The sequence below is a fragment of the Plasmodium malariae genome (genome assembly GCF_900090045.1).
Source record: "Plasmodium malariae genome assembly, contig: PmUG01_00_14, whole genome shotgun sequence".
Taxonomy (NCBI): domain Eukaryota; phylum Apicomplexa; class Aconoidasida; order Haemosporida; family Plasmodiidae; genus Plasmodium; species Plasmodium malariae.
In genome coordinates, this window is record NW_021638285.1 from 79,323 (window position 1) to 103,154 (window position 23,832).

General features: G+C 19.1%; 3 protein-coding genes across 3 annotated transcripts; 2 read left to right on the forward strand and 1 right to left on the reverse strand.

Moving 5' to 3' along the window:
* Window positions 1–4,255: 4,255 nt before the first annotated feature.
* Window positions 4,256–5,254, forward strand: PmUG01_00031300 (fam-l protein; the record flags this gene model as incomplete). Its single annotated transcript, XM_029006132.1, has 2 exons — window positions 4,256–4,339; window positions 4,466–5,254. 2 exons carry the CDS (start codon window positions 4,256–4,258, stop codon window positions 5,252–5,254), a joined length of 873 nt encoding a protein of 290 aa, XP_028858891.1.
* A 3,318-nt stretch (window positions 5,255–8,572) lies between these two features.
* Window positions 8,573–9,475, forward strand: PmUG01_00031400 (fam-m protein; the record flags this gene model as incomplete). The annotated part of the gene is made up of 2 exons (XM_029006243.1): window positions 8,573–8,656; window positions 8,789–9,475. The coding sequence occupies 2 exons, from the start codon at window positions 8,573–8,575 to the stop codon at window positions 9,473–9,475; spliced, it is 771 nt and encodes a 256-aa protein (XP_028858892.1).
* Window positions 9,476–15,384: 5,909 nt separating this feature from the next.
* PmUG01_00031500 (STP1 protein) lies at window positions 15,385–17,996 on the reverse strand (the record flags this gene model as incomplete). The annotated part of the gene is made up of 3 exons (XM_029006355.1): window positions 15,385–16,539; window positions 16,858–17,844; window positions 17,976–17,996. 3 exons carry the CDS (start codon window positions 17,994–17,996, stop codon window positions 15,385–15,387), a joined length of 2,163 nt encoding a protein of 720 aa, XP_028858893.1.
* Between the last annotated feature and the right edge of the window lie 5,836 nt (window positions 17,997–23,832).

Below are 23,832 nucleotides of genomic sequence, written 5' to 3' on the forward strand. Positions count from 1 at the left end.
TTAATAATATTATTTTTATCAATAATTATATTATTGTATATTGCTTATTTTGTAAATATCTATATGAAAATATTTGCAAGAATATTTTTAAAATATTCTTTTGTTTGTTATACATTATATTTGTATTTTATTAATGTTATTTAGTACTTAAAAAAAAAAAAAAAAAAAGTATAAAATAGGAATGCAAATAAATATACCCTTTTGTTACTACGTTGTGAATATACATTGAATTTTGCACCTAATTAGACATATTATAAAATTAAATAGAACCAAATTCAATAAAAAAGTTAAATATTTTATTTAACATAAAACTATTTTTTTTTTCCTTTTTACATGAATATGTTCTCAATTAAACAACTAGTTTAATGACATTGAAAAAGATTTTATTTTTATTTTTTGATGCTTCATATTATATATAGATATATATATATATATATATATATAAAAGAATTTTGTTTCATGCCTAAGTAAATATATTAAATTATTAATTATAAAAATATTTTCTTTTGGTTTTAATGTATATATGATAAATCTTTAGACAATTGGTTGAGTGATGATAAAGAATTAGATTGAATAGTTGATATATTATTATTGTAAAATGAGAAGAGAATAAATAATATATAACTAATTATAATAAATTTGGAACTGGATATGTTAATTCATGCAACAAAAATGATAAAGTTGTATAAGAATATTATAGAAAAGATTAGTTTAAGAATAAAAATAATTCAAGATATTATGTGAAAAAATTGTTGAGAAATATATGGTTTTTATATATAAACCATTTGCCATCATATATAATCTGCTCAAAAAACTATTATATATGGGAATTATACCTATATATAAATTTGTAGTATGTGCCAACATATTCAGAGAAAAAGTTTAAAATATTCAACACATATCATTATAGATTTAACATTTCCTCTACCAGTATTAATTTTTCTAATAGGATTTTAGTTATTTTATATAGGTATTTATCGTATATAACTAATGTTAAATGGTGATTCTGAAGCATTAAAAAATTTGATTACTTATAATGGAGATATATTTGTATCCTAATTTATTTTAAGTATTTGAATAGGTATATATAAATTTATATAATACAAAAATATGTAATTTAAATAGAAGAAAATAAAGTCAAATTTTAATTATAATAAATATATTACTTCGGGGGAATATATATTTCCTGTAATCATTGTAGATGTACTAAAAGTTTAATGAAGTTATATGTTAAAAAAGTCCCTTGTTATAAAAATATAAAATTTATTATTCCATATAGACAATATAAAAATATATGCTGTTACAGAAAAATAAAAAAATAAAACAAATATATGTTAAATAATAATAATAGTTTTCTCTTTTCTACGTTTTTTTTATCTCTTAGTGTATACTTTTGAGGCAATTTAGTACTCTCACTAAGCATAAACATTTATATGATATTCCATTAAAAATTGAAATTTATTTTTTCGAATATGTGGAATTGAGCGTGTATTTATAAGCAAAAATTATATATGCTAAATTTTTATGCAAACATGTATTACTATAAATATGTTCTAATTTAATTAATATATAAAATTACAATTTCAACAATTCAACTTGAGGAAATTTATTTTTTCGAAAATTAAGGGTTTCTTTCAATTTTTATGTAGTAAGTGGTATTTTGGAAAATCATTTAAAACAATTTATTATATATTATTTTAAATTTAAATATATAGTGCTATTCTTTGTTTAATGTAACCAATTCCATATAATTTTTTTTTTTTCATATGCATTTTTTTTAAATGTATGTATATCAAATACTATTTTAATAAAATTTATTTTGAAGAATAAAACGTTAAGAGCTTATTTAATATAACAGTATATTTATTATATATTTATATTTCTTATATATAGTTTAACTATGACATCATAAATATACACTGTTATATTTTCACATATTACTCTGAATTATTTATGACGCATAATCAATTTTAGATTTTGTGAAACATTATAATTAGAGGAATGGTTAAATATTTATTTATAAATTTACTAGTTAACTAACATAGTTGCTAGACATAAATATGTTTTATAAACATCACTTAGATATCTGTAGTAAAATGAAATTTCTTTTTTTTTTACCATATAAAGCGAGTGTATTTTTTGAACAAATGTTAGATAATTTTTATTTAATGCTGTAAACAAATATTAATGTTAATATGCCATAAACTTTAACTACATAGTTAAAATGAATAATATATGTTTAATGAAATTTAATCAGCCATTAAATAAAATTAAAATAATTTTTTTTAAATTAATATATTTCTGCGATGATATCATTGTATATAGATAACAATTCATACATTTGTATTACTTTCAATTTTTTCTATATAAATTTTTGGCCTCAATAACAATAGGAACTTATCTACAGGAACATCAGTGGTTTATATTAGTAATCAATTATTATTATTAAATTTGTAATCTTTCACTTTATGATAAAATATTTAAGAGAATATCTACATTATATATTTAAGTTAGTTCAAATAAATGATATTATGCTTTTATTATTTCTATAAATACTAACATATGCTAATTAAAAAATTACTTTATTATTTATAAATTGCATAATTTAATTATAATAAATTACGTGGTTTTTGATGCAAATTATTTATGAATTTTTTCTACTATAATAATCATATCTTTTAAAAACCTCGCTTCTTTAAATTCAAGATGAAAACCAAATTAACGTTAGTATTTGATTTATTTATAACATCATAGTAAATTTGAAAGTATATTTCTTATTCCATAAAACATATATTATATTTTATATTTTTCAAAAATAATTCTGTACCTATATATATTTAGATTAATATTTGGAAATATCTACAAAAAAATATTGAAAAACATGTTAATAAAAATTTTAATATGTTCTTTAATTGTTTTTTTTTTTCTATAAATATTAAAAGGTATTCTATTTCTTAAAAATAATATTTTTTATGTATGTAATGTATACGCACAGATGTTATGGTTTGAGCTTTAGAAAACTGGAATGATGCGTTAAAAATTTGTTAGTAATATTTTAATTTCTAGTTGGTATATATGCAGTAAATTATGAATAAGAATGCTACGATGTTTTACTGATGAAAAGTTAAATATAAATACTATTTTTAATTAAACGTGCTCAATTGATTATTTAATTGTTTTTTTTAAAAAGTACTTAAATATTTATTGTATAACTCGATAACTTAATACGATATGAGTTTTTATTGTTGATAGTATGAAATAATACATTGATGTAACAAGGTAATTTTGATTTTTTTAAAAATAATAAGAGAAATAGTTTATAGATATATTCCTTTTTTTTATTATTCCATTTTTATTAAACATTTATATATAAGTAAAAACAAAAAAAGATTAAGTCGTTAATTCTGAATGTTTTTCTTGTAGAAGAAATAGTATAAATTACAAATAAATGAAATATTAAAACTTTAAGAACCTATATTACAAAAATTAAAAATAAGTTTTTAATTAAATTAAAAATATATATTTTATCATATATTAGATAATACCATATATATTTTATTTTTAAATAAGATATAGAAAATAAAAGAATACATATGTTTAATAGTAACTAATACCATTGCTGTAGTTAATGCAGTACAATAAATTATAAAAAATATTGTTACTTTTTTTTAACTTTACTATTATTTTAATGTATTAATAATTGATATTTTAAAATATAACCCTTTTTGAAATATAAAATTTTTTACAATATACAAATTATTAATATGAAATATCATTAATAATATCAATTACTCTGTTAATATATTTGCAAATACATTATCTATATTCTATAAAATATATATTCTATATATTCTATACATTCTGTATTCTACATAAATTTAATATGTGTCAGTATTTAGAAGTCTTATTTCATTTTAAGTTTTGAATGTTTTAATACAAAAATTATTAAATTAGTCTAATATATTAAATAATGGTTTTACGTATTTTGAGTATTTTTGAATGGAGCAAAATATTTTATTTTTATATTATTTTCTTACATTAACATAAAATTAGGTAAAATTATTTTTATATATTGTAAATCTTACCTTTGTTGTGTTTGTCGTAAAAAGAATGTATAGTTATTATATATTATTTACAAAATATTAATAAAAAAGATTTATTAAAATACAAGTATAATCTTTTGTCATCAAAAGAATATTGTATTACGGTTAATTTATACTATACTGAATATATTATAGTATTAAATATATATAATATGGAAAAAAAAACTAAGTTACTCTTATTTATTATAATTCCTGCTTTTATCGTTTTAAATTGGACATGCCATTTTAACAATGATGTAATATGATAATATTATTTAAGAAAATTTTTACTATGAATAGTCTCAGTGATTTATTTTTATTAATACTGTATTTTATAATGAAATTATATATGATTTAGTAATAAATATTTACTTTTTTTTTAGTGTACGTTTAACAAATATATAGATGAAAACTGCGAGTATGCTAGAAAATTAGATTCAATAACTTATAGATTACTATCAAAATATAAAAAGGATACTGATTCTTATGTTGTATGTTTAAAAGGAGATTTACCAAATAATATAGTAAACGAGAAAAGAGATGTAACCTATAATGAAAGTGTTGTAGCAAAAAACAAGCAAATATGTAGAAATGCGTTGAATAATTCTGGAGGACATAAACAAGATAAGAGAAGTAAATCTTGTGTATTTGAAACAAAAAGATACTCCCGTATGGAAAAAAAAATATTTAAGGAACTCGATTATATGGATTTTCTTCAAAACAGCAGGACAATTAGTGATAAAACATATAAAAAAATAATATTCAAAAAATTTGCATTACGACTTATTTTACCTGTAATGTTGCTCTTGCTGTTATCATTATCATTCTCTTTAGATTTTTATGGTGGTTATGGCTTAAGAGGGGGGTTATTTAAGATATTAAATTTGTACGCTGACAATTTATGGTACAATTCTTTTCATAAATGGTTGGAGTCATCTTTTTTACGTTCGTTTACCGAATCTATGGGAAAAGTAAAAAATACATGGAAGAAGACATCATCTGCAGGCGGGAAGAGGGTGTTAACAGATGGAAATGATTACGTATTTGGTTTTATTAACTTTCTAATATACTTCTCAACGTTCTTTATTTTAGGTTTCACAATTATATCAGCAGTGTTTTATTACCATAAGAAGGTTAAGAAATATGAAAAAATTAAGTTTAGGAAAAGGTAAAGCAAATAGTAAAATATACGTTTCTTTGTGTAAAGAATATTTTAGTAAAAAATAGCAAACATAATATCATTAATTAAGTACTTATTTATCATATAGATATCTGCTTAAATATTACAAATACACCTACTCTCACATGTCTTTTTTGTGAAAAATAGTTAAAAAATATGTTCTCTCTCTTTTTATGAATTTGAATTATTTCATGTTTTTAAATGTTGAATTTTATATATTTTTCAAACTTAGTTAAATAATATGATTGAATACATTTTTTTATGTAAGTAAATTACTATGAAAAATATAAGATTTGAGTAATAATAAGAATAAAATAAAACAATTCATATAATTTAATATAAGTCTTGTGTTAATTTGTATTTAAACCATTAGTGATACTTTATATTATTTCTCATATTCCTCTGCAATATTATTATTTTTTGGTACAATTAAAAATATCTATTATACTTTTTATTTTGAAAAATTATGTGTCTTGTTATATATTTGATAATACCATATTAATATATTTTTTTTCATGGATATATATATATATATATATTTTTTTTTTCCTTAAAATAAACTGTAAAAGTTACATTTTTATATATGGAAGTTCCTATGTAACAGAATAATATTTTAATACAAAATGAAGAATTATCTAAGAATGAATTAAATAAAGAATCAAATTTTGTATGCAAGAATTAATATATGGGTTTTTTTATTAGTATACTATATAATAAAATAAAAACATGGAAAAGCCATATGTACGTAAAACGATTATAATTTAAAAATAATTTATAAATAAGTTATAAATAAGTTATAAATAAGTTAAGTTTTTATGTAAACGAACTATTCTGTTATCGTCAAGTATTAATTATAAAGAATAAATTATAATGACACAATATTTTTTTCCCACAACTTGTATAAATGCTCGTAAACTTATACAAACTACGAACACAGAGTTATAGAATACTTTTCATCAAGTAGAAAGATAATTGTTAATAAAGAAACAGATATAAATCTAAATTATAATATAAGAAAAATGACATGAATGAAATCATAAAATTTTATTCATCTAAAATAATAAATTAGATATATATTATTACGTAAATATATTAATGTTTAACTTCTACCAAAATAAATTAAGCAATGTAATATTTTTTAATAAATACGTTAATGTATTACAAATTATTCAAGAATTATACACTTAATTTCTCCTCGATAAATATTAAAAACATTTTATTATGTCTTAGACAAAAATTTTAAAAGAACGGTAATAAATTTCAATATATGAAATAACAATGAACAAATATATTAAGAATATAATATATGAATGTAAATGATATATTTAAAAAAATGAAGAAATAAAAATTATTTTAAATATACACTTAAATGTACAAATCATTGCAAGATTAATACGAATACATATAAAACAATTCATGATATAGTAATTTAATAAGGAGAAAATTGAATATATTATAAAAATGGGAACTACATATACATAATACTTTAATTTTACAAAAATGTGGAAAATTCAGAAAAATATATATGCGCAATTACTAATATATACGCCAAATATAAGTTTAGTAACAATGAACTTATCTAACAATAATAAATTCTTTATATAAGCAAACATTTAGAATTATTTTATTGTATATATGTATTTTTGTTTTTTTTAATCATTATATATGTTTTATTTAAAACCATTAAAATGCATTTACATATATTTTATATATAAATAATAACTGTGAGTAAAAATGTGAAAGAATCAAATTACAGTAACAAAAAAGTGTAATTGATTAAAAAAATTTATAAGAATCAATAAGACACTATAAAAAATTTTAAATAATAAAAGCGAAATAATATTATTTTGTGTAAATTAATTTTTAATAATATATATTATTTAAAATTTAATTGTTTTTACTTTTTTAAAATTTCTTAATTATTTCCATAAAAGTGTCATATCTTATGTGAAAAATAAAATAATTTAATAATATATTATTACAATAATATTGTGTAAACCTAATATATTTATAATTACCAAATATTCAGTTATAATACAAAATGATCAGAAATATCTGAACTCACCATATTTTCTTTTCTAAAAACTTTTTCAACAAAATAACATTTATTTACGTACATTGTTTTACTAATGTTCTAAATAATGTTCTTGACATTATTTAGAACATTAGTAAAAGAATAAATAAAAAATAATATCTTCTTTTTAAAATTGTGAACATAAAAATTACTATATTATATATATATATAATTTTGTCATTCTTCTTATTTGTTATACATATATTACACCCATATATTATTCTTATTTGTAAATATATATTATCTTTAGTATATTAAAATTAACACAATTGAATATAATATTTCTATGCTAGTTTACTTTTAATATACTTTTTTTTTCATTATGTTCTATTATATTAATATTTCTTGTAAATATATTTATTTTTAAATAAAAAAATTAATTAAATTTATATATTTAAACATTTCATTTAGAAATAGTTGGTATTATTTTAATTTAACTGAAGATAATATTTTTAAATACTAGATAATGAATAAAATATATATCTTTATTTCACTTAACAATAAGTGTCTTAATAGATTAGATAATATGATATAACTTGTTATTTTTAAATATAATATATGCAATAAAAAAAACTCATATGAGCAAGTATTAACTAATGGACGTGTTATATATAATTTAATAAAAAGCCTTATATAGAATATTACTTTTTTTATTTATTACTACCATTATGGATATTATAATTATTATTTTATAATAATTAATAAGTTAGAAGAAGTTTACAACAAATTATTTTATAATATAATGATTATAAAATTAAAAGTATAAGATAAAATCCTTATAATGATCATTTATTATTTTAATATGTAGATAAATATAATATATATATATTCTATATATTCTCTTCTACATATAAATCCATTATATCGATGTAATAATATATAGCATATTTTTTTTATTATCTAATTCGTAAAAATATAATAAAAAAAAATTTAATTAGTGCATTACATTAATTATATATTTTGAAAGTTTATAAATGAATTAATATTATTTTGTTTTAATGTACCTTAGTTACTTTTCCGATTAATATTAAGATAAAACTGTGTTTTATATTTTAAAAGATATATTTCATTGTTCTTGTAAAAAGAAATACATTTATATATATTTTATTAAGTATTTACGAAGCATTTATAAAGTTAAATTTTAAAAATATATTTTCCATATTATCATTAGAAATATATTTTTTAATAATAAATTTTTTGCCTATTGAATATATTAGATTATTATATAACTATATAATGTATCATAAAATTTTTTTACTCTTATTTATTAAAATTGATGCATTTATCCTTTTGTCTTGGATATTCCTTTTTAACCATAATGTTATATAATATTTTTATATAAGAATATTTATTCATATTTTACGTATTTTGTTTTTATTAATAATGTTTCTTTGCATGAATTATATATTTCTTACATAATAAATGTTTACGTTATTATTTTTTTTTCTTTAGAACTGGTTTAACAAATCTTTGGGTAAGGATAGCAATTCTTGGGAAAAATTGGATAAAGCAAGTTGTAGATTATTGGCAAAATATAATAATGATAAGGATTCAAATGTTTTAGTTTTAAAAGATTTACCATATAATGGAGAACATGAAAAAATGATTATAACTAATAATGAAAGAAGAAATAATGGAAAAAATAAACAATCAATCAAAAGTTTATTAAATAAGGCACAATACTATACAGAAATTATAGATTATAATAATGGAATGTTTGACGGAAAACATTTTCATTTTGAAAAAAAATGGATTAAAAAAAAAGATTACGATAAATTTCTTGAAAGGAATAGGAGAATTTGTAATATATCTTTAAGAAAAATAAGATTTAGAAAGTATGGTACTGGAGTTGCTATGTTTGTTATTTTTTCATTGTTTGCAGCAGCATTTTATGTATTACCAAGATTAAACTCTTTGATTACTGCATGGGAATCCATTACAGAGGGTGGAATATTGGAAGCTTTGAATAGTACTATAAGTGACTTGGGAAAGGCAGGAATGACTTCTATTTATTTATCATTATATAGTGTACTTATGCTTATATTGATTATTATGCTTGTAATAGGAATATGTAGAGTCTTAGGAAATAATGAAAAATATAATAAAATTAAATTGATATCTGAACAAAATGCATATTAATAGACTTACATATTTCTGTGACTAATTCATTAATATGAGTAATGTCTGTAATATATTTAGTGATACTCTTAATATGAATACTTATAATTTCTAAAATATTGTAAATTCGCATGAACAGAATTAGTCTTTTTGGCACACAACAGTATATGCTCCTCATCTTTTTAGGAATTTGAAAGTTAAAAATTTATTTAATTTGTATTTTAACGTATAATTTAAGCTTAACTAAAAATATTTATAATAAATATATTTGTGTAATAAATAGATTTCAATGGACAATATATGTCGGTGCTTTAAGGGGAGTAAATAGTAGACTTATTCATAAAATATTATAAAACTGAGTTAAATTACATTATAACTAAAAATTATTGTCTCCTATTATGTAACATCTTTTATTATAAAATAATTTTTTACTAAGGTAATTAAAAGAAATTATATTATTTTTTTTAAATTAATAAATGCATCTAGTTTAGTATTTAATAAAATTATATGGGAACATTGTATTGCACGGTTATATATATAAATATATATTTTTACTTAAAAACGCCTTTAATATTTATTTTATATAATATCTTTTATTAGACATATATAAAAAAATTTATTTATTGAAAAAATATTCTTGAAAGATTTTGATTTCTATCTTATTCAGTAATTGTGAAGTATAAATATATAATGAAATAATATATTTTTTGAATATGGAAAATTTATAATTGTTTAATAATTTGTGTATTATGAAACTTCATAATTATTTCAAGTATAAAAACCAATCATTATATTATTATTTTTCATAATGATATTGTTGATTCTATTTATTATAAATTAATTTAATATATATTATATTGAAGATACATACATATATTTTATATTGCTTTTATTTTTTATATTATTAAAAAATTAAATCTGTGAATTAGATTTAATCACATATTAATAGGTAATATTTATAATTATTTCTATTGTAAGTTTTATCATTTTAAAGTCTATTATAAGAATATAAAGTTTTCATATTAACTGGCAGAACTGAAGCATATAAGATATATATATATATATGCTTTTACTGAAAATATATGTCAAAGTAGTTCTGCTTAATTCTATTCATATTTTCTAAGCTAATATAATCATTTTGTTACTTTGCTACAATATTGTTGTATGATTATTGCATTCATGTTTTAAAATAATAATATACCTTATTTTTATTATTAATTAGAGTAAGTCGAATTGATACGCATAATTAAAATTTTCAAATTAACAACGGAACAACTACATTACTTATAATAATTTTTATAATTATACACCTGACAAATATGTGATATTTTATGTTTATTTTAAACGTATTAAGGTTTAATACTCATAAAATATATTATCACTTATATTTTGTTTATATATTATTTTATTTATTACTTCAACAGATGAATAATTATATAGCAAGATATATATCGAAATATTTGAAATGATGGTTATATAATAAATATGTACAAACTTCATAAATAAAGTATGTTTTTATATTAATATAAATATTATTAATTTATTTTAGATTAAATATTTCAAAAACTATATGTTATTTCTTGATTATTTTTTTTCTATTTCTTACATATTTCCGTAATATTTATATTTTATGTATTGAATTTTTGATATATATAAGGTAACACAATTGTTGAATTAAAAATAAAGAAATATCTATTTTATAGATAATAAATCTTGCACCTGTTATTTTTTTACATAATTTAGTTAATTTTTTTTTCTGATGAATTTTTAGATAGGAAAATTATATAAACCTATTATTATAGTGAGAATTATACGCTTATTTTAGTGTTTATTAAACAACTATGATAATTAATTCTAATTATACAGATTTTATTAATGTGTTATTATAAATTCAATTATTTAAAAATATTTTTAAAATTATACAAACTCGTTTTAATATATTGAACATTTATAACTAACATTTAATGAAAAATATGACTGATTAACATGTATTTCAGGGTTTCATTTCGTTGCACTATTCCCTACTTCATTATAATATAAAATATGAAACTTAAGCGTATAAATGTAAGCATAAAACCTAAATAGTGAACCGACGGAATTTTATAATTTTAGTACCTAAATAGAAGAAAATTTTATAAGTGTTTTAATATTTATTGTTAGATATATCGTGGTTATTGTATCTATATTTGCTTTCCAATTTATAGCCTTTTTTTCATTATTCTGTATATTCCATTGTTTTTATTTTCAATTTTCTTAACAAATGAATACTTCTATTAATTAAGAAAAAGGAGTTTATCCATTATTCGTTTTTTCTATACGCTTAATATATTTAAATAAATAATATTTTTCTAAATTACCTACCAGTTTTTTTTACTGCTTCACTTTTTACTGTATCCTTTCTTCTCTTATGAGCCATTTTTTAAATATTAATGTAAAAATGTTATTATTAAGCGCCATTTCCATAACGCACCACCTTTTTCTCCATTTATAATCGGAATATATAATATGATTCATGTTTTTTTAAACCATTATATACATTAATCTTTGCTCCAACTAGAGAATACATCATAAAGTTCTGATTGATATTCTTGTTACATATTGGGATTGTAATGCATCCATTTATCCTCTAATTTGTTCAAAAAAATATTAAATTCCTCCTTTTTTTTCAGGACAAGAATTCTTTTACTTTTTAAAATCTTATATCATTTTCTTTTTCCATCTACTAAGCCATAGTTCCCAAATAAAATTTTTATATTTTTCTGATAATTTGTATTCCGCTATCTTTTGTTTTAAATATACTTCTGGTATAACTTTAGAGAATTTATAAGATTTACAAAGTGGAGACGTTGCTTTTCCCGAAAATATTTAAATAAAATATTAAAAAAAGTGTATTTTTTAGATTAATTTAATTTTTAAGTGGAATTAACTAAAATTCAAATATATTTATTAGAAATATTTTATCTTACCCAACTGCAGTAATCATCATTTGAACTGGTTGAAGACAATTTAAATATGACTGTCGAAACAGACGTAAAAAAGAATATTGTTTCTACTTTAATAATAAATGGTGCTACTTTATATTATTTAATTTTCAATTAAATATATTAAATTACAAAGGCATACACTTTAATATAAATATGAAAATATAACGGAACAATATAAAATGATTTATAAAAAATATTTAAATTACGGTTCAAAAAAAAATAATGAAACAAAAAGTTCTATATAAAAAAAAAAAATTAAAAATTATGATTTTTATTAAGAATTAATTTTATAAAAACGTCATAAAATATCTTTAGAGAAACGCCTATATCTACTTAAATGTAATTAAATATTTATTTATGTACCTATGTCCCCTTATAATTATTTTAATAACATTAAATTATTTTATTTATTATTTTTTTTTCATAAATATTTAATTTTAAAATATAAATAATAATAATGATATATAAAATTATTGTAAAACTTAATATAAATAAATCTATATCTATATCTATATCTATATATATATATATATGTATAGATAAAACATCAAGTGTTACAATAGATTATCCCATTCATTTTTTTTTATCATGTAGATATATCATTACTATAAGCTATATGTATTTTATTAATAAATACACTATCCGTCATTAATATTATTATAATTATAATTTTTTTTTTTATGAACATGTTATTCTGTATAATTGTAATATGATAATAAATATGCTGATATAGAAATGAAGACAAAAATTAAATTAGAAAAAAATATAAAAATAAATAACTAAAATATGAAACTCCAAAATATATTAATTTTAAATATAAATAACGATTATATAATGGAAAATAATAAGTTTTTAAAAAAACCTTTTTAGCATTTAAAACAGACTACGTTTTCCATATTATATTGTTTTACATTTTTTTCAACTATCTTTTTATTTTAATTTATAAGATTTTTCAAACCTATTTTTTGTTCTTCTAATACTTGCATTACTTTTTGTATTTATTTTTATGTATTTTACACATTCCTGTTAGTTTATTATTTTTATTCTCTTTTTACTTTTTCTATTAATTGTTTTCATATTTTATGTTTTTTACCAATTTTTTTTCTATTAAAAAAAGTTCATTAGAATAAATTATGATTTATGGCATTATTGTAGTACAACTTGTTATATTAAAAGAAATATTATTTGCATATTTTTATTATTTTCTTTTTTTTCTAATTGAATAATTCTGATATTAAAAAATTAGAATATATATAATGTATTACTTTTGGAGAAAATAATTATTTATATCTTTGTTCTGTATGAATTCTAATAATTTTAAAATAAACGGCATAAAAATTTGCATGTATAATTTTTTATTATTATAATTCCATAACAGGATTAATATTTGCTATATTAGTAAAATGTTCTAATAAAATGGTTTTTTTATTTATAAATATATTATAAGAATTGTAATTTTTAAAAAATATAGCTAATATTTTTGGAATACTGTTAAAAGATAATTTAAAAAAAATGTTTTTGCTAGTAGAATATATAATAATATAAAAAATATGGTTACTGTACATTTTATAAATGTTGAAATATGTGTAACAAAATAAAAAAAATATATATATTTAAAAAAAACACATTAATTTATTTAACGTGAAGGTGAATATTTACTTAAAATTTACGCCATACGCTAAAAGTTAATTAATAACATGTTTTAATGAACAGAAAAAATGATAATGTAATAAAATTATTTATACACAATAGCATAGCATTAAAATTGAAAAATAACATTATAAATCGGATTAGATATATCATTCCCATGATCTACTATAAGGTTGCTCTTTTTATTAATATTTCATCAATCATTAATAATAATTACTTTACATTTTAGCAATATATAAGTAACATAATAAATAATTCAATTATTTAGAAATATTATTTATTCTACAATATGTTCTAATTGAGAATATCTCCCACAATTGTAGTAAAATATATAGTATATTGATTTAAGGTATCTATTTCTTATTCTCCTAAAAATTAAAAAAATTACATTTTTTTTATATTAATATATATATATGTAAATGTGTTTAGTTTATTATTCATTATATATTATGGAGAAAATGAAATTCTTCATTAAGAAATAGAGTTTTTAGATATAGTTTTTTAATTTTTTTAAAAAATAAATAATTAAAAAAACGCAAATATAGATAATAGGTAAAATTTTGAAAATATACAATAAATGAATTTTATTAATGTACGATATTCATTAACTCATAACTGATTAAGACGTTTTCATTATGTAGCATATATTTTTTTTTTAATATAATTTGTAATATAGATTATGTGTAAATTATCATTACGTTTTCATGCATATAAAGAGTTCTTTTCCTTATTTTTTTTTTTTTATGAACAAATTTTTTATATAAATTGAAACATGAAACGGTTGGTCAATGGAAATATAAAAAGATACAAATAAGTATATTTCTAAAAGTGAAAATAACTGTAAATTAAGAAGTAATGGAATAAAATAGAATTATTTAAATTTTTGTAATAATAATATATTAATTCAAGAATAGTGTTACAAATTATTTATTTTGTTTTTATTTATTATTCCAAATTATAATTTTTTTAAGGTGTAAAATTTTCGGAAAATTTTAATATTAATTTTTTTTTTATATGCGTATTAACATCTTACTATTTTTGTTAAATCATGTATTAGAGGAGTGCTCTAATGTATAATATTACAGATATAAAAAAACGTATATAATTGTAATATATTTTAAATGCTTCAATTTCAAACTTCATGTTTCATGATTTCTTTTTTCCTTTTTATTACTTATTAATTTACATTCATTTTCTTTATTTCCTAGAGACATTAAAAAATTTAAATAATATTTTACGTTAGTAGCCTTTTTTCTTAAATATCATCTAAATATATTATGGAAGTTACCTATGAATTTATAGAAACTGTTTTTCTGCTATTTCATCCGATTTGTCTACTGTTCTATCACTAACTATAGAATTTGCATATAAGTCATCTTCTCTTATCCAATCTTCTATCTCATTCCTGAAACTATCTTTCCATATATGAGCATCAAATTCCTCATTTCTTTTATTTTCTATATCATTTTTATTATATTCAATTATATTTTCTGTAATTTCTTGCTTTTTACTTGAATATCCTTCTCCTTTCCATTCATTTATGGATCTATCCAAATATGATTCCCTATTTTCAAGGTTTACCTCCTTTTTATATTCTTCTAATACTGTTATAAGCACGAGAATACAAAACTTTGTTAATAATTTTTTTTTTATATATTTACATAATTCTTCATAATTTTCTTTGTGCTGCAATTCTTCTACATTAAATAGTGATACATATTTTTTAGTATCTTCATTTACATATTCATCTGAGATATTCTGCAACTCCTCTGCTAATCCATTATTCCAGTACTGATCAAGATGTTGTTGTATAATCATACCCTTTTTTGATATCCACTGTCTCCATATATCTTTTTCTCTTTCTAAATATGAAACTTTTTGATTTTCATTTGAAGATTTCTTTTTTATTTCTTCCATTTCTTGTATGTAAGCTACTTCTCTTTTCCATTCATCCTTCAAATTATTAAACCAATCGTCTTTTTTCAGATTTTGAGAAAGATTTCTATATCTTTGTATCCATTTATTCCATAGAATATTTTGCTTTTTAATATCACTGATACATTTAATATTTTCTATTATTAGATCATCATTTTTTAAATTGGAATAGGTTGTATAATCCTTTTTTGTGAACTCATCTATACATATTTCTAAGAATTCGTATTTGTGGTTTTCCCAATCTTCATTTATGCATTCTTCGAGTACTTCCATATGTACTTCTATTATGATTTTGGATCTGTCTTTTTTTTTCTTCGACAAGTTTACTTTTTTTGTACGTTCATTTATTTTAATTTTTTTTATGATTTCTTCATCATCATATATTGCGCGTTCTAAATGATCATCTGTGAAAAACTTACTTTTTTTATCAAATCGTGAAGGTACTTTTATTCTAAGGAATTTCATTTGTTTTCTTTTTATATTTTTTTTTTTTTTAAACATCCCTATTAATGCGTACTGCAAAGAGAAAAAGAACAAAACATTTATAAATTAAATTATTAGAATAATCAAATTCTTATTATATATTTAGCCTTATGTTTTTATTTTACTTTAATAAAAAAAGAAAATACAATAATAATAATAATACTTATTAAAATAGATGATGTATGAGTGTTAGATCGTTGCAGTACTTGACCTGTAACATCTTTTTAAATATGTATACAATATATATAAATTAATGTATGTAATTATTTTAAAAATAGCAAAATAACTAGCCTTATTGTTACCTGCAAATGTAGGGGGCGTTGAAGGTGAAGAAGAATGGGAAATACTTACTTCCATTGAAGTAGATGGAGAAATAGCTTTAGAATCATTCGTGTCTTCCAGTGCTCCCGTATTTGGAGAAAATGGTGTATCATCGTATGATTTCCTTTCTTTAATTTCAGATCCTGATATTTGTTCGTTTTTAGGTTGAGGATCCTGAATATCCTTGCTGTCACCTTGAGTACTTGAAGCTTCCGTTGAAGGTAGTGCACCAGTTTGAGGTTCAAGATCCTGTTGAACCTGTTCTTGTTGAGTTTTTACTTCAGTTTTGTCTTTCTCTACATGTCCAATATGCAAGTCTTGTTTCTGTGAAACTTGAAGTTCAGATTGAGCGCTATCTGTTGTTTGATCAACATCTGAAGGAATTGTTTTTTTGTCTGAGGATTTAGGAGATATTTGTGAAACTGCATGCTTAACTGGACATTTAGGAAGTTCGAGAAATGTTCTAGGATTAAGTATGTCACATTTTTTTGTTGGAAATGGGGGCTGTAGATTTTTGCAATTATTTTGTATGAGCACTTTCTGTGTACTAAAATGCATACGTTTTTCCTTAATCCACGCATTATATTCATCAATTTTACTTGAACATGTTTCATCACATTCACTTGAAATTTTACGTAATCCTGTATGACATGGAATTTCTTTTATTTTATTATTATTTTCATCGCAGAAATCTAGTGCTTCATAATTTAATAATAAAATGTTTTTTTCTTTATCATCAAAAATAGGAAAACATCCTCCATAATTTTTATTTATCTTCTTAAAGTAAGATGTTGCCCAATATTTTACTGTTCCTTCCCACTTATTTTGATTTTTGTAAAGTGGTGCTTTTTTATTCTGTATTAGAAAATCAACCAATTTGAGGCATTCGTTCCTAGAATTCTCTTTATTACTCTCCTTAATTAGGGAAGGAGTTTTATTTATTATATGTTTTGAAATTTTTCTAAACTCTGATGTCCCATAGAATTCTAATGCTCCTAAGCTAAAAACACCTCTTTCCTGAATTCAAAAGAATTATTATCAATTAGCCAATGACCATAAAATTTAAGCGCGGTTACTTTATCACTTTTTTTTGTTATAAGTACGTAATTTACTTAAATTTTATTTTATTATAAAAAAACGAATATTACCGAGGAGAAACACTTTTCCATAATGATAATATATTAATACTCTACTGTGTTGCAAATAATAATCTAAAAGAAAAATACGAATATATATCTTTTATGAATAATGTAATTTTAAAATTAATATTTACTAGCTAGAAGAAATTTTAAAATTAGCCACTACGTAAGAATAATATGAGAATTATAAAATAAGTGAATACAATAATATTTATTTTATATTGTTTTACCTTAAGTAAATATATCACTATAGGATTTATGTCCTAGTTATATTTTGTTATTAAATAAATTATATGTATAAATTTATATGTAAAATTTATGTTCGCATTATAGAGAAAAAGCTTAATAACTTAATTTAAAAAAATACATATATATAAGCTTAACAATATGAAATTTATTATATAAAATAATGGGTAAAATATATAGAACATGTTTTTCCTTTTTGCTCAGCATAAATACATATATTTATATATACTTTACCTGTATTAGTGTAAAATACCCAATTTTAATCCTTTTATCTTAAAAAAATGTATAATTTATAGCAGAACTCATTAGTGATATTTAATGTTCGTGTATATATTATTGTTTAACGATTATGTTATATATTGGATATAAGTAATTATAGTGTTACAATTATTTTTTTAATAGATTTTTAAATATACTACGTTATATCTTGAAATTAGAAATATTATATATATTTTTTACTAAATAGTTGTTATAGTTATTAAAATTACATACTATTAAAATTTATGTATGCCACTTAATGTTATATATATATATCTTTTAATTAAAAATTAATTATTTATAGTTTATGTTACGCTAATGAATATTTTCTTAGTAGCATAATTCTTTATACATATATGTTCTTATGTAGAGTTGTATGACTACTTTTAGATATTAATGATTTAATAAGAATTAAATTTTAATTAAAATGTATATTTATGTCTATTAATTAATATAAATATATTTGTTAACTTATTTTAAAAATGAAAGATTATTAAGATATACCTTGTGAAAATTTAATTATAACATATTCTTTATGAAAAGTGCAATAAATTAAAACATAGTAATAAAAAATAATGATACAATAATTTAAAGTAAATAAAACAGTATATCACATTAAAATATACAAAAAATATTGAAATCTCCTAATTATTTTTCTGTAATAATTTAGATATATATTCTATTGTATATTTCAAAAAGATTCTATTAATTTTTTGTTTTTATTATGGTTTTAATATCTATATGAAAATACCTATAAACAATATTAAAAAATGTTATTTTGCCATTTAAAATGAAAAAGTTAATGTATTATTATATAATACTTTATAATGAGTGAATCAATAAATGAAATTATAGAACCATTTAAAAGCATATGCAGTACTCAGGGTCATCCTACTATAATTTAAATATATTATTGCTAATTTAATTCATCATTTGAAACAAATACATAAGAGATAGGAAACAGTATATTAAGATATATAAATATTTTAAGGAGAAAATTTTGTACACTTTTACTTCACATAAATAGTTAAGTTATCACAGTAAGATTTAATCAATGTAATATATAAAAAATAATTTGTTTCATTTATTTCAAAATTTTATATTAAAATATACCCAAATTGATTGTTGTATTTTTTCTTTTTATATTAATTTATTACATTCCGTACAATTTGTTTTAAAATATATTTTGATTTATATCAATATACAGAAAAATATACATAAAAATATATTATTTCTAAAGATAGTAAATATTTAAACTGCAGTATTTTTATATGTTACATATATGATAAACATAATGAATAAAGATCTTATGAAAGTGAGTTTATATATGGCAATATAAAAGAAACTATTATTTTCTCAAATATATAAAAGCATATTAAATATATGGCGAAATATTTGTTTTAAAAAATATTTATAAGAATATTTATTTTATATTCTATTTTTTTTTTGCTGTTTTATAAATATAGGAAAATAATTTTTTTTAGTTTATGTATTTTTTAATATTCTGTTTTAATATATAATTAAATATACTGTACGATTCTGAAGTTTATTAATCACGTATTATTTAGAGTAAAAAAAAATTCATTAATATTCTTATGAATTATTAAATATTCTTTTATCCTGTATGAATATATAATTTTTTTATTTAAAAAATATTATTTAACTTTATAATATATATTTCACAAGTAATTTTTTTCGCATTAAATATAATAATAAAATTGGAATATATATATGAATTTGAACAATGATTAACCAAATATATGTACAAGGAACCGTATTTAACATAATTTAGTTAAGATAAATCATATATTATAACTTTTTCATAATTAATATATACAGATACACAATATAAGAACTGTGGTATACATTTTTAAAAAAAATTACTTACATATTTTAATTTATAGTTCACATTATTTCATACTATATTTCAGATTATCCATATATTGTGAGAGTGGAAACAACTTTAAATTAAAATATATCTGAAAAATAATATAAGAAAATTTATTTTGATAATATATATGTTTTAATTTATATATTATTTTGTTATTACTACTCATAAGGATAGAATGAAAATATATTATATAAGGTACTCGTCTTTATAAGTCATTTAGCTCATAATATATTAAATTATATTTATACACATTAACTTAATATAGAAAACTTGATATTAGTGTTAAGTTTTAATCAATAAAATATAACTTAATTTATTACATATTATTCGTTTATATAAAATATAGTTGATATGAAATTATGTAGGTATAATTCATATCTCTCGATATTTTAGTTATGGAAAATATTACATGATTGATTATTTAGTTTTCCTCATATAAAAATAATTATATAAATATTAATTATATATTAATATATATGATACATTTATAATTATAAAATTTTAGTAGACTTAATGGAAATTTCATTTTTCCACTGTAACTGATAATAAAATTATGCATATATATTTATTGAATTGTGTCATATATGCATAAGATATAGATATACTTTTTATTATAAATAATACGTATCCCAACTATGTTAAAATTGCGTAATAATATTGATGTTGGTTACATAATTAATATAAAATTATTAGTATATTTCCTCTTTTTTCATGAATAATAAATTTTCATAAATTCATTATCCTTTAATTTCATATTATGTTTTCTTATCTGCTTAAACATGTTTTATAGAATATATTTATATCAATTTTCTACAGTTCTCTTTGAATTAGTTTTATTTACGTAATAATGCATCTGTTATATTATCAATGAAAAAACTTATTTTGAATATTTCTATTACTATTTTTTCAAAATAATCTTCAAATAAGCTATTCAAGGCACAATTTTATACGAAAAATAATATGTATTAATGAAAATTTATAAATTGGAATTTGTTGCATTCTAATGTGTTCTACAGCGTCTACATTCACAGAAATATGTGGTATTATTTTAAGAAACTTTTTCTGGTGTGTTATTATTTTATTTAACTTTATATTTCAAAGTTTTTACATTTGTTTTTATTGAATATTGTAAAAAAGTCCAGATGATGTAAACTAGTTTTCACGAAATTACATACTCATTAAGACAAAACTACTGCAGCAGTAGTTTTATATCACATTAAAGTAGAGAGATATATAAGGAACTAACATTTTTAATTAGTTTAATTTATGTTGTTAGAATAAAGTAAAAATTATAAAAACATGATAATAATAATATTTATTTGATTATAGGAGATAAAGAGTTAAATAAATATCAACTAATATGTGAATGTGTTTCTTCTGGTATTAGTGATCATCTGAGTACGGAAATTTTAGTAACTGGTATTCATTAAGATTTAGAAGCTTTATTTAGATAATTAACACATTTTAAAAGCAGTCCACTTTTGTATTAAGTCATATGACTTTTGTGAATACCATATGCATTTTTAATCGTTTGTTACATCATAAGAAAATTATTGCGATTTTGCATATTACATCTATTTAGATGACTGTTATATAATTAGTAACCTTTTGCAGCACTGGTGAGAAGGCAATACATAGAACTTTGTTTATCAGAACCTTTTTGAAATAGTAAAACAAATAATTTATACGTTAAACTATAAGAGTATAAAAAGTTAAACAGTTATTCTTTACATAAAAGCAATGAAGAAGTTCCCATATGTAAATTATAAATAAAAACATGTAAACACAATATTACTTTTCACAAAAAATAAATATTTAAATGAATAAATTAATTTTTGTACATATAGTGTTATGCAGATAGTATAAATATGAAAATAATATTTTGAAAATTGAAATTTACTAATATTTTATATTAAACATGTTTTACTATTATGCAACAATATTGTCATTTTTATATATATTTCTTTATATAACAAGATTTTTTTGAAAATATATGTAACTTGATAAAAATAAATAAAAACATGGTTATTATAACTTTTTTGTTATATATGGCAATTTATATATGTCACTGCAAAAAAAAAAAAAAAAAAAAGTATTGACTTTTATTTATTTTATTTTAGTCTTAAATTACTATTTTATGAAATTATTAAAAAATGTATGATTAGTCTTTTTAATGAAGAATAAGTGTGTCTTTTTTTTCGTTTGAAAAAACCATGTGAATGAATGTACTTATATTGTTATTTATATGTTTTGTTTTTAAATTTTTTTTTGCTTGAACATAAATAACAAATGAATTAGTGATTGAATAAATCTTATAACAGTACATTTTTTTTTACTTTATAGATAAATTTTCTTCATTATAGATGAGATAAAATTAAAAAAAAAAAATCCAAAGAACCTTAAAGAATTATATCACACATGTAATTTCAGATAATACATATGATACTTAATTTTTATTTTTTTTTTGCTTTCTTATCTTTTTGTTATTATAAAATAATCTGTTTAATCAATAATAATATTTTTTTTGTAATTCACAAATAGGTACAGAATATTTATGATATTCTAAATAGTAGAAAATGAAAGATAAACAACATTTTTTTTTTATATTAATAATTTTATTACAATATATGCTATTACTGAATTATAAGTATTATTACATTTAAGTATTATTATACATTACAATTTATGGTTGATAGTAGGTTCCACTATTTAAAGTAACATAGAATATCGATTTTATTTCCTTTTTAGTTATTTTTTCATGAGCTTCCTTATAATAATTTATGTATAAGAACAGGTATAAATATTTTATAAGTAAAATTGATTATTTTATTAAAGTTTGTTCTATATTTTTGTTTGTATATTTATTGAATTATACGTTTTATAATAGGCGAATAAATAAATTTAACTCTATTTTTTTTTTTTTCTGTTAAGCTTATATTAGTTAATTGTATTTAAACTTGTAAAATATATGGATGGATTAAATAAGTTTTGAACGTAATAGATTAATTAAAATATATTAACATTAATAAAGTGCTATAATGTAATAAAAAAAGTGTTACTGTAAAGAATCATTTCGTGAAAATAGAAATTTTTCTAATTTTATTGTTTAATTAATGTATGCATGTTTCAGGTGACATATTTTTGTTATTCTATTAGTAGTAATAATGTAATTGAAAATATATCGTACCTTTATAGTACGCATTAACGTAAAATGATTAATTAATGATACAATTGGAAAATGATATTTTATCTGAAAAAATGTGCACTATACTATCTTATATTTTAAAAAAATACACTGAAACAAAAAAAGTTATATACCCTATAATAAAATAACATTAATAACATTATTGATTAGAAGTAGCATAAACAATTACCATAGAATACATATTCAATATCAATGAATATTTTATATGATACTATATCTAGTAGAATTCAAAAAATGTTAATATATATATATATATTTAATAATAT